The sequence below is a fragment of the Rosa chinensis genome, chromosome 1 (assembly GCF_002994745.2).
Source record: "Rosa chinensis cultivar Old Blush chromosome 1, RchiOBHm-V2, whole genome shotgun sequence".
In the NCBI taxonomy this organism is placed as follows: Eukaryota; Viridiplantae; Streptophyta; class Magnoliopsida; order Rosales; family Rosaceae; genus Rosa; species Rosa chinensis.
Genome location: NC_037088.1, coordinates 11,742,350 through 11,754,416, shown reverse-complemented (window position 1 = coordinate 11,754,416; position 12,067 = coordinate 11,742,350). Strand labels below are relative to the sequence as shown.

At 36.1% G+C, this 12,067-nt stretch overlaps 2 protein-coding genes across 5 annotated transcripts; both read right to left on the bottom strand.

The window, feature by feature from the left end:
• Window positions 1-854: 854 nt before the first annotated feature.
• LOC112201021 (F-box protein SKIP23) lies at window positions 855-4,310 on the bottom strand. 2 transcript variants are annotated; one of them, XM_040512515.1, is made up of 3 exons: window positions 4,114-4,310; window positions 1,870-3,909; window positions 855-1,517 (listed from the first exon to the last, which is right to left on the bottom strand). In XM_040512515.1, exons 1-2 carry the CDS (start codon window positions 4,304-4,306, stop codon window positions 2,789-2,791), a joined length of 1,314 nt encoding a protein of 437 aa, XP_040368449.1. In that variant the 5' UTR covers window positions 4,307-4,310; the 3' UTR covers window positions 855-1,517; window positions 1,870-2,788. The 2 variants fall into 2 exon arrangements, with proteins under 2 accessions (XP_040368449.1, XP_040368448.1); XM_040512514.1 differs by having other exon boundaries at window positions 861-1,487.
• Window positions 4,311-5,423: 1,113 nt separating this feature from the next.
• Window positions 5,424-10,822, bottom strand: LOC112188476 (ubiquitin C-terminal hydrolase 12). 3 transcript variants are annotated; one of them, XR_005804656.1, is made up of 7 exons: window positions 10,610-10,822; window positions 8,831-8,953; window positions 8,414-8,498; window positions 7,431-7,499; window positions 6,619-7,323; window positions 6,345-6,436; window positions 5,424-5,661 (listed from the first exon to the last, which is right to left on the bottom strand). XR_005804656.1 is itself a non-coding variant. In XM_024327600.2 (4 exons), exons 1-4 carry the CDS (start codon window positions 10,007-10,009, stop codon window positions 8,304-8,306), a joined length of 276 nt encoding a protein of 91 aa, XP_024183368.2. In that variant the 5' UTR covers window positions 10,010-10,015; the 3' UTR covers window positions 7,514-8,303. The 3 variants fall into 3 exon arrangements, 1 of the variants encoding a protein (XP_024183368.2); XR_002931452.2 differs by having other exon boundaries at window positions 6,650-7,323; XM_024327600.2 differs by lacking the exons at window positions 5,424-5,661; window positions 6,345-6,436; window positions 6,619-7,323; window positions 7,431-7,499; window positions 10,610-10,822 and adding exons at window positions 7,514-8,329; window positions 9,968-10,015.
• Window positions 10,823-12,067: the final 1,245 nt, after the last annotated feature.

Here is a 12,067-nt window from a genome sequence, read left to right as displayed (position 1 = left end):
AGAGAGAGAGAGAGAGAGAGAGAGAGAGAGAGAGGGATCTGAGGAAGGAGGAATCGAATACATGAAGAAACAAACAGAAAGAAAGAAAGGGAAGAAAAAAAATTCCTTTTCCAAAAAAAATAATAATAATTAAGTAATTTAAAAAAAAAGAACTGAGGGCATAATAGACATTTCGCCACCACTTTTAGACGGCAAGGACCTATTGGTCTGATTTTGAAGTACAAGGACTAAACGTGTGAAATTAGAAGGTCAGGGACTAAAGTGTTTTATTGTCAAAAGCTCAAGGACTAAACAGTATTTAATCCTATAAATTAATGGTTACAAAGGTAACTACGGTTGACCAAGTGGATCTAAGTCAAAACAAAGACCAATTTGGCTGAATTTTTTTTTAACATGCACAAAATATTTTGTTTCTCTCATCTAACCCTCAATTTTAGCAATTTCATATGTCGGCAACCCCTTCGACTTTGAGAAATATATATATATATATATATATATATAAAAGGTTAAAAATAACTATGATTGATCAAATAGATCGAAGTCAAAACAAAAGTGAAATTGGCTGAATTTTTCACATCAGCTATAGATCGAACATTTCAAATTTGAAATGTTAGGTTTGACTCTAATCTAGCTTGTGCCTTGTAGATTGTAATTATTGTATGACAATATGTACCATGTGAACTGTGAAGTAGCTTGCTCCTATGCTTTGTATGACTAAGCTCTGTTTATCCATGTAAAAATATTATATTTGATCTCCCATCGTCATTTAATTTCTCTTAAAAATATATAAATAAAATGCAAGAGGTAAATATGCCCAACTTAAGGGTACCATTACAATTTTGAGATAAAACGAGGACTCATCGATAATTCAAACCTAAAACTTATGATTGATTGACAATTACCGATTTAATAATCATTTATGTGATTATCGTTATCTAAAAAAAAAGAATAAAAATTATATTTAATTTTTCTGAAAAAAAAAAAAAAAATCTCACACACACAACAAAGCTCTAATTTCTTACTGGAGTTCAATTCAACATGCCGCGTTCATCGGCTCAGAACATTTCAAGTTTTCGTGCAATTTCACTTCCCTCTCATGGAAACCCTATATTTCCAACTTCCTTCTATTTCCATTTAGCTAATCCACTTAGCTATCATATTTATTTCATTTCTCTTCCCATCACCACAGTCCTCCCACCTTCAACCTCCAACTCTTTGACCCATAATTAACCTCATCAATTGGGGCTAGGATTGCTGGTTTGGCCGACCTTCCAATGTCTGAATTAGTAAACAAAGCTCCAATATTCAAAGAACTCGGCCTCCTAGACGAAACGGTGGCATGCATGATGCATTTCCAGTTTGAGCCATCACTTCCACAGGCACCCAAATGCACAAGGTCAGTGTAAGCAGTGTTCTTGTCTTGCATACATGGGTCAAGAAGGCCTCCATTTATACAGAGCTTTGTTGATTCCTGAGCTTTGATCTGGCTACACCAGCATTGATTAAAAGGCAAAAATCTGTCAACAATGGCAGATTGAAGGAAAAAAAAGAGAGAAGGAAATAGTTTTTGCTCAAATCAACATGAGTCCAAAATTCTCAGAACTTGACAGATACAAAGATTTACCTTGAACACAATGATTCTGCCCCAAATACCCAAAAAAATCCGGTAGAAATTATATATTATCAGAGCTAGGCCAGCTTGGATTATAGAAAATTGATACTCACTTGGGAAGCCAGAAGTCCAGAAGAACAAGTTTCCAAATGGGTATTACTCAAAACCCATTATTTTATACTCTTAGCACTACCAAATCAAGCCAGGAATCTCGAAACAACAAAACACTAAACTAAAACCCTAAGAGTAGCGCTTACCAGTTTGTAGTCACTCTGGACAGGCGACGGAGGAATGTCAGCCCCGCAACTCGAACCGGAGACGGATAGATCTTGGGTTTATTCGATTACCATGCCACGACCTCTGGCCTCTGCTGTCCAGATCCAACCAACCTCTCCGATTGTGGGGATCTCTCCGACTTCAGTCGTGTTGGGAATCTGGGTAGAGTGGAGGTAAAATTCATTTTTACTCCACTTTAGATTTTTTGTCTCCATTTCATTGTTTGTTGACCAGCTAACGTCTGCCTTGGACTAACGGTGCACGTGACCACGTGCTGTCAGTGCCCAAGCACTGTTGGTGCACTGAATACACTCCCATCAATTATACATCAATTTCTGTTGAATGGAAAAACAAAATATTATGAGTTGGAAAGAGTAGGATTTCAATCTTGTAGCAAAAACTTATAACTAGGTCCGATATTAAAGTGATTGACCGGTAAATGAAGCGGTTGTCGCAACTTGATCATTTAGATAAAGTCTCACTAAACACACTCATAAACCTTCAAGCAGTTAGAAGGGCCCTCCCCTCTACGTCATAAATTTGGTTAGCAAACCAGAAAGTAGGATTTTAACCCCAGGTTGATAAGATAATAAATACAAAAGACAAAGAAAACATAGAACAAAGCATCCCAATATCAAAGGCAGGATTACATGATTTAACTCATCAAGGAATAACAACAGAATAATGACGGCATGCAGAACAAAAAAAAAAAAAAATATTTGATCATTAACCGCTCGGACGACCGACTTCTTAGTCCTTAGTTGAACCAGACTTTGCCGCTCACCTTCTCATCTGAATAAGGAAGAGACAGGCACCGAAGGTGAGGAAAAACTGGTGCAATAAGTTAGAGAATCCATTACAAATGAGAGGAAAAACTGGTGCAATAAGTTAGAGAATCCATTACAAATGAAAAGATGGCACAACCCATATGGCTGGTCGATCTGTCATCTTCAAAAGGGGTATATCATAATGTGTAATGGTTTGACTTTTGACGTCATAAACACCACAATCACAATACCGACGTCCAAAATCATTCTCATTATGATCATGGCAAAAGTATATGCTATTCGATTGGCATCCTGACAAACTTGAAGTAACCACAGATATTGAAGTGTTATCGCCAAGAAAGAGAGCAACATCACCCAAATCATTTTTCTCCACCCACTCGCTCTTGTCAAACTTAAATTCAAGAACTTTGAACCCTATTGTCACACTTGACCCCCCATGGATATAATACCTTTGAACCATCAATAATTCTTTCTCATTTGAATTCACAATATATTTCTTGTCAAATTTCTTTCCTTCGATGCTTTGTGCTACCAACTTTACGTCTGAATTCGACTGAGCAGTGATATCAAAAGACAAAAGTCTACGCCAGTAATCCACAGCATAAAACCTACCTCGAAAGTACGTCACTTCTTCAATTAAGAGCCATCTTGGATCAACACTTTGATCAATATAAGTCCAAGTTGTATCTTTACTTAGCCTGATGAACGCCATTTGCTTAAGCTCTTCATATATAATGACAACGACGCAATCACTTGCATTTAATACTGGGTCTGCTGAAATCATCGCCTTGACACCGTAATTCTCAGATCTTCTAGACCAATGAAGTATCCGGCGGGGAGTTAAGTCTTTGCAGGTCAAAGGAGGGAGGCGAATGATTGAGTTTTCTTTCTTCGGCTTTCCTTTAACCCTAAAGAATGGATTTATCAGGGCTACAACAAAATTATTCTCTAGAGTTATTAACCATCCTTTCGAAAATCCACAATACCGCTTATTGGGCACACTTATTTGCAAATCTAGAATCTTGTTATCCATGACCCTATAAAAATGCCAGGTGTGCTTTTTATTGGCTGAAATCAAGAGCATCGGAGTTATCATCTTCGAGCGTTGGCTTTTATTATCCTTAGCTACAGAACACCATGACTTACAAACACAGCTGAATTGCAAATAATCCGAGGGTAATGCCAATCTCTTTACAACTGAATCTAAAAGGTGCTTAGCTAAATTCGCCCAATCTGAGAAGAAGAAAAGTAAATAACAAAAGATCATTAGAGTGAGGAGACGTACCTAACTGTTCGACAAAGTTTATGAAGAGAGAGAGAGAGAGAGAGAGAAAAAACTAGATAATCAAACAAACCACACGTAGAGACAGGAAAAAACCGTATGATCGAAGTCTTATAACTTGATAACAATATACAAAGATCTGCGTGAAAACATACCTGGATCCATAATCTCAAACCCAGAAGAAGATCGCTGTGTTTGACTGGAAAAGGATGGCGGCGGCGGCGGCGGCGGCGGCGGCGAAGTTTCTGATCTGCAGAATCTATCTATCTCTGGAGTCTTGGAGTACTTTGATTTGTGAGCTGTCTTTATTTCCTTTTCCAATCTGGTTTGGGCTTTCATTTGAGGCATTGGATGTGTGTAATCAGTCAGTGGTGTATGGTACAACGGTAATCCAACGGTCAGACTTTTATTCCTAGCATTTACCCTATTCAGTTTTTTTTTTTTCTTTAACCTGTTTTAGTGTTTTACCCGATTTGCACTAGGAGACAGAAGAGTGGAATACTACCTAGGAAACCTTTTTCTTTTTCAATTAGGTATCATGATTGTTGCGTACTTGCTTTTGTACCCCCTACGTGTTTCCTTCTCGTAATGAGTCAAAAATAAATCATTTTAGTAGAGTTCTTTCTATAATTTCATTATTAATTTCGGTTCTTCCCGTAGCCATTGATCGACAGTTGTTTTAGCATATGTATGTATGAGTCAAGCTTGGCTATAAGTGCTTTAGGGCTTGAAGGTTTAGCATTGCCTGAAATGCCTATGGTTACATTTGGTTATTCATATTGGAGTTCTTGCTACTCTTCGCAATGTTTCTGTCGCATCCTTTTCTTCATCCAATATAAACTACATGATATTTAAATGATGTGAATGAAATTATAAATGATCCTGAGTATGTTTGATTGTTTTCCATCCCAGAGCCGGGGAGCTGTGATCATGCTCTAGGACAGTTTTCCGTTTGACTAAGATATCCTGCATGTTTCTCGAGGATTAGCTATACTCATACTGACCCATGGAAATAGGAGTATAAGACCTTTCAATGCGGCAACTGATATATGTGCCAACATTTAAGAAAATCTGGTGAATATGTAAATTGGGGACCTGGGATGCAAGAGAAGCATGTGATGGAACTTGAGATGATATTGGAGGTATTATCACCACCCTATATATATATATATATATATATATATATATATATATATATATATTTTGGATTAAATTTCATAGATAACTTGTTCTAGTAATTATATGGGTTAAGGTGGTCTTGTCAAAAACTTTGCTTATTCAGAACAAGTAAAAGATTCAGGAAAGCATTTTCAGTGATTTAATTTTTGGCTAGTGATGTCCGGAGGCATGACGATATACGTCTTATGTTCCTGTATCTTTGCGTACTGTAGTTCGTTGGCGTCTAATCCAAATGAATGTGATCCACCTTTTGCAACAAGTTTTGTTTAATCGTATGAATTAGTATTCTATAAGGCATCTTGATATTTATAGATGTTAAACTCTTACATTCATTAAACTGTGCGACCAGGTCTAAAATAAAACACACAAAGTGGTAATCTAGTAAACACTGCATGGTATCAACATATGACGCACCAGGGTGATCAAATGGTATTCAAGCAACTCAAAGAAAATCCATAATACAGCGGCTGCACCAAGAACACTTGCTGATACTTTCTTGTCCCTCCACAGGAGGATCTCAGCGGCTGCAATTAAAGACTGACATGAGATCCTATTGAAAACATTTTCTTTCAAAGTCCCACTCCCACCCTTCAATCAGGTATAGTTCTGAAACGGACAAATGGAAAGCTATTCCAGAAACTTTTGGAGACCATTAGATCATAAGATATCTTTTTCTTTAAAGTATAGTCTTCACCATTTTTTCAATTTAACATCAAGCAAGTACGCAGTCTATACAAGCATAAATAAAACAAACACCAAAGAATATATAATACAGTATGCACATCACAAAAGCTGGAATAGAGAGAAGAAAACAACTACAGCTAATATTCGATTTAAATTCAATCAATTCACATAGAACAAAAAAATACAAGGAAAATGAAACTAGCCTACATTGGCTACTAAAACCTTGAAGATCAAGCAATCAATCATAAGCATATCTTAGGATGGCACAATGTGGTAACAAATCAGAAGAAGACAGGATACACAAACGCATGTATAGACATTATATATTCAGCACGCATCAGAAAACACATTTAGAATTCAGAAGGTGAACAATCCAGTCCAGTTCTTCCCCAACCCTTATTTTAGATTTCATGGTTGCATAACAATTGGGATCAATACATTAAAACTACAGGAAAATCTAAATCCACTCAGTAATCCCAGTACCAATCAATCACAACAAGAGCTAACCGGCTCACTAAAATACCTCTGCGTTGTCCATTGCTCGAATCTCAGCAGCCAGCTTCTATTTTGGACAGGGGAGATGCACATTATTAAGATTTATCCAAGTCATAGTATCTGCACAGACAAATTCCATAGTTTTGGTTTGAGAAACTTAGATGGCATTATAAGTACAAATATAAGCCAATGTTAGAATAATAACACCCTAAATATACATGTGATTATTTGTTTAAGCACCTGTGCTCATTACTTGGGTTCCCAAAAATGAGATAAACAAAAGGAATACTACTGACTCATACCTAGTACACAATAGAGCTGCAATCTTTTTACCTGCGGTGGAGCTGAAGATCAATGGTATTGGTGCACCAAAAACACACCAAGGAAAGCATATAGATGTTGGTGCCTAACAACAAGAGAAGCAATGTCAACAACAAATATTTTGTAACAGGCCTCAAAACCAAAAAAAGTTTCGTTGTAACATAGCATTCCCATCTTAGGAAAAACGAGGAACAAATAAAAACACTGAAGAATGCATAATCCTCAACTAGACATTTTTCTTAGTCATGTTAAATAATATATAAGATCTTGGGCTTCTCATTGCCAATTGGTTTTGGGGTTGGATGCTCTAATTTCAATAAAAGCATCATTCTCAAGACACCATGAAGCATGAGAGCCAGCTCATCTCAGTTCAAGACAGTAGGGAAAAACACGAAGCAAACCAAAACTAAAGAGATGAACAGTTTCTGCTTTAAATGCTTTCTCATAGTGGCAGGGCCATGCATGAGATAAAGCTTCACTGCTGAGCTATCACAGAGCAGCAATTGCAGTCAAAGCATAAATAATCAGAAACAGCTGTTCCAATGAAGTATATAGAAGCTTTGAAAGCTGTAGGAGACAATTGTGCACACAATCCAGAAAAGATGGTGGACATCGGGATAGCGGAACCTCCGACCATTTTCAACTGGATTAGGTTTCTGAAAGCAAACAATTTCTCCATCATCAAGCTGTAAACAAACACAAGAAGTAAAATTACTGACAATCAGACCAAAAACAAATAAAAATGCTGACAAGCGACAGATGCTCATGAAAGTTCAAAATATTTAGAAAATACCTGGCTCGCTCAAAATGTGAGTTTCATGTTGATGGGTTCACCCATGACAGTTGGCTAGTACTTAATCTCCTAAACATCAGAGCACCAGTAAGATATCAAAGGTTACAACCAAAGCAATAAAAATCTACAGTAGCATACTATGTTATTACAAACAAAGCAGCTCAACATGCAGCTCAAAATCAAACAAATTCAACTCATGGCTTGTAGGGCTCGGAATCCATAAACAAACAAGGTTAGATTTGGATATGTGATTCTATTTACTGCCTTGTCCGGATTTCAAAACATCTGCCGGTACCATCCTAAGTTGTTAGGTCCAACACAGTATGGCTATGAAGGGACTAAACTTACAATGGCTCAATTCCACCTAGAGGTGATACATGAAAGTATTGCGTCACTATACTTTTATCCTAACAAAGGAGGGAATACAAAGCATGTTTTGAACACCAATAAAAGCCAAAATATTAACTCTCCTAGCTACTGAACCAGCAACTTCTGCACCACGACTTTGCATGGTTAATCAGCATGAACATGTAATATGCCAGACCCTCTCACTAAATCCCAGCCTTTATCTCTACACGGGCAGATTCAATGTAGTAGTGCTAATTGGAAGTCGCCTAAAAAATTACACAGATATTCTTAAAATTGTTGCTGTATGCAAACCCTTAAGGGTCATCTCCTCATTGGGGGCATAGCCAGCCAATTCATTTAATTTTGACAAGATTTCATCTGGCTTACCAGTAGTATTCACAAAAGTCCTTACAACATAATTGATATTATGGAGTAACAAGCATAATATCAGACATTATATTCTTTCATAGCATTATTACGAGAAAGGATAATCGAAAGATATCAAAGTACTGTAGTTCTTCTTTTTCAGGTGGAGCAATAGGGTGTAAATCCTACATAAGAATGCACAAAATCTGATAATTAAAGAGCTGCAAAGATCTTTCTAGCTACAGTCTTTAGATGCAAGACAATATTACCCTTCCAAGCTAATATCCAAGAACAACTTGAGTTCTGCATTATGAAGTAATGAGCCTTATTTGATACCTCCCTCAACTGCCCAACCTAACAACAGAAGGAAAGAAATAAAAATTGAAGAATCAGCATTGATCCATATGCATACTCACTCCATAAAGAAGCAAAAACAAGGTCACCATCACGCTGCTCTTAAAATAATACACCTAGAGTCTTAGCATGGGGTAACAGTTAAGAATACTGAATGCACCTTCAGAGGATTTAAAAGTTCTATACAGAAATCAAGATAATCTAGCTTTATATCTAATATATAAAATGAAAGAACTGCTTAAATACAAATTTTCTAGTTCCACAAGAAACTAAAAAGAAAAAGAAAAATGAAACTTGAAACAGAACATAAAAGAAATATGCATAGAAATTACATGTTGTGTTTCCTTCATGGGAATCAACGGATGGTTTGGACGATATGTATGGTTTTGACACTTCGCCCACAGCCAAAACCGCTGAAATTGAACTGGTATGCCAAACTCCTTAGCAACCATCTCCTGTATAAAATCAATTCATGAAGAATAATGAGAACACTAAGATAATGTTAATTTGCAATAAATAAATACCGACTAGGACAATGTCTTGACACAATCTTTATATTCACACTGGCATCAGAGTAGGTAATGTACGTAGTCATCAATCGTTATGCTTTAAACTCGGCTGATATTTATTGTTATTGCCTATCTCATTAGGCTAAAAAATTCGATTGAATTACCACCATATATGCGATAATGCAAAACCACAATACCCTTTATAATATTTCCTTTACTTTTGATTCATCTGCGAGCAAACCTTTTCTCTTCAGATGCTTCTGAAGAGGAATTCAAGGATGTTATCGCTAAACACATGTTCCCAAACTACCTTTTCATGTGAAGAAAAAGTTACCTACAATAAAAAGCGGGCTAACCAGTTGTCCAAGTTCTTAAGTTTCATGCTGTATTTTCTAAAATCAAGTCATATTTGAAATTAGTTTGAAGAAAAACAATAGTAGAACAGAAAATACCGACAAATATAAACCTAAAGACCTATCATCCTGTTAATGCATTGCTACAAATGTAACTTTTTTGTTTCATTGCTAACAAGCATCATATGTTTATTACCGCTGAATGAAGGCTACCTATATATGACTGCATTAACTTCTATATTTTTCACTTCCCCTGCCATAACATTGTCCCTAGCAAAAAGTATATATGTTTCTGCCTGTGTAGAATCGTTAGATTCGTTACAAGCAAATTACCATATGCAAATTTAATGAAAAACCAGCAAGCAATATAAATTTTGTTGTTCAACAGTCAAGAAACTTAATTCGGAAAGACATTAATTTATCTGCATCAATAATCAATATCACACAATCACCAATTTTACTGTATGCTACGTAGTTTGACTATTGATAGCACAGCAATTTCCAGGGTATTTCAGTGCATAAGAAATGGTATTTTGAAATAACATGCCAAACTCATTCCATGCAATACTCTAATCACCGATGGCAAGGTTATTCAAGCAAAACCCACTTTTAGATTTGTACATTCCTTGATCAACCTCAGTACTCCCATCGCCCAAATTAACCTTGTCCAACATGTTTTTTTATTTTTTATTTTTTTATTTTTGGACTTGCGCTTGCAATCATATAACATTGCACATGCATTCCCTAAATTTAATGTTTCTATCACTCTGCAAAACAATAGGAATTTTTTCTCCTTCTCTTTTTTTCTATACAAATAAGGTTTTAATAAAAATGAAGATGAACCAATAAGAACAATTCATGTATATTTTGGATCATCATTTGTATAAGAAAGTTTACTGCTAACTATAGCAACATTATGAAACACTAGCGAGCACTGGAAACTCATTCAGTATCATTAGAAGCTGTAAACTATAGTAGCAATTCTTTTCTTGTTGGGATAATTGAGGTTATTCCTTTTCTATTCTGTTCAAACAAAAGTAAATTCTGAATTGAAAAGACAAATACAAATAAAATTACAAACAGATAATGACAACCAAATCCAAAACAAGCTTCAAAATCTGTAAAATTTCGTCACCCTCACTCTTACAAGGAAAAGCAATCACAATCTGAGCTGCCCAAAGCAGTCTCATTAGGCATTAGCTCAGTTTAAACAGAGCAACAGAAATCACAAATGAGTATTATCACAAACCTGAGCACAACCCGGACGGTCAAAAGGCCCCGACTTCGAAATTTTCTATTCAAAGTTGGAAACTTGGGATTCTCTGCCGGGAGATCAATAGTCGAGTGGTAGGCGGAGGTACGGGGGCGACGATAGCTCGGATCAGGAGTCGAACAACCACATTCAGATTCTACATTAAGTACCGTGTGTGCCTTTCATTTGCCATGTGGTCTACTCAAACTTGGGGTGGCATATCATATAGTTTTTTTTTTTTTTGGCATATTTTATATGGCAAAAAAAAAATGATTGGAAACTTGAAATTTATACGTTATGTGTCTTTGTTATCACAAAATGTTTGCCATGTGCATGATTACTGTTTACACGTTCACAGATCACCAAAGTGCTGGAACGAAACAACCTCAAATGTTCACAAGTGCAAGATGTCCAGAATGAAAACACAAAATGTTCAGAACTCAGAAGTTCACAAACAAGATGTCCATAATGCAGCCATTCAGCTTGATGACTTGATTGACTTCATTTGTGATTCATCTTCATGACTTGATTATTGTTTCATTCTTCTCCAGCACTAACAAAATCTCCAGCTGATCCAATGCAGCCAATCACTTCAGACCTATAGTTAAACAAAGTAAAGAAACTCATTATCAGAATTATTCAAACAAAGCAGCTCTCACCTACAGTTAAACAAAGCAAAAACTTATAAAACTTTGCAGCAGCAGCTATTCTACTTTGCAGGAGCATTCATGTTGGCAAAGAATGTTTGGATGAATCTATAAAGGTAGATTACATAGTAGTCACCTCAGCATTATGAAATAGTGATATTAATCAAGATTGTGACTTAAACCAGTTATTTTTTTTTCCACAGTGGGCATCTGCATGATCTAAATTCCAAAGGAGTTGGAGTTGAATGCAGATCTATTCCTTTCTCCATATTTTTGTTTCTAAGAATGTGCTTTTGGCAAGGTTACTCCTCAACTAAAACTCTGTTGACAATATCCTTTTCCTATTGTTTTCTTAGACAAACATGTTAAATCTTCAAATGCATATAGATATTTCTCGACAACTATTACTGCAACATAACTATTACACCAATGAAGAACCACATGACAGTCCCTTTATTCCATATTCACACCAGAGAACAGATCTTCAAAGAAAGTACAACTGTACGATACAATACAGCAATTGTTTCAAATGACAACCAGTCTTCAAGCTTGTGACTGTTTGATATACTTATCCAGTTCTACAAGCTTCAAAAACATGAACTGTCTAAACCGTCGTGTTGCACCACTAAGAATTACAATTCAGAGGTCTACGATGACCAAAGGGGAAGCATGAATGAATTTTCAAACAGATAATATCTCTGTTATGTTATCTAAGTGGTTAATTTTGAAAAAGTTCGTTGCGATTGATAAACTCTATTTGCTACTACAACAAAACCTAGTATTGATAGCACTTTGTTATAGCGTTTTT

Bases quoted from the DNA above. Each gene is read 5' to 3' on its own strand.
- LOC112201021 (XM_040512515.1), bottom strand. From the start codon at position 4,306: ATGCCTCAAATGAAAGCCCAAACCAGATTGGAAAAGGAAATAAAGACA. The intron at 3,910-4,113 runs GTATGTTTTCAC...TCTTCTTCTCAG, and splicing joins GTTTGAGATTATGGATCCAG to ATTGGGCGAATTTAGCTAAG.
- LOC112188476 (XM_024327600.2), bottom strand. From the start codon at position 10,009: ATGGGAGTACTGAGGTTGATCAAGGAATGTACAAATCTAAAA. The intron at 8,954-9,967 runs GTGGGTTTTGCT...GATTTTATACAG, and splicing joins AGGAATGTACAAATCTAAAA to GAGATGGTTGCTAAGGAGTT. The intron at 8,499-8,830 runs GTAATTTCTATG...TTCTGTTGTTAG, and splicing joins CCATGAAGGAAACACAACAT to GTTGGGCAGTTGAGGGAGGT.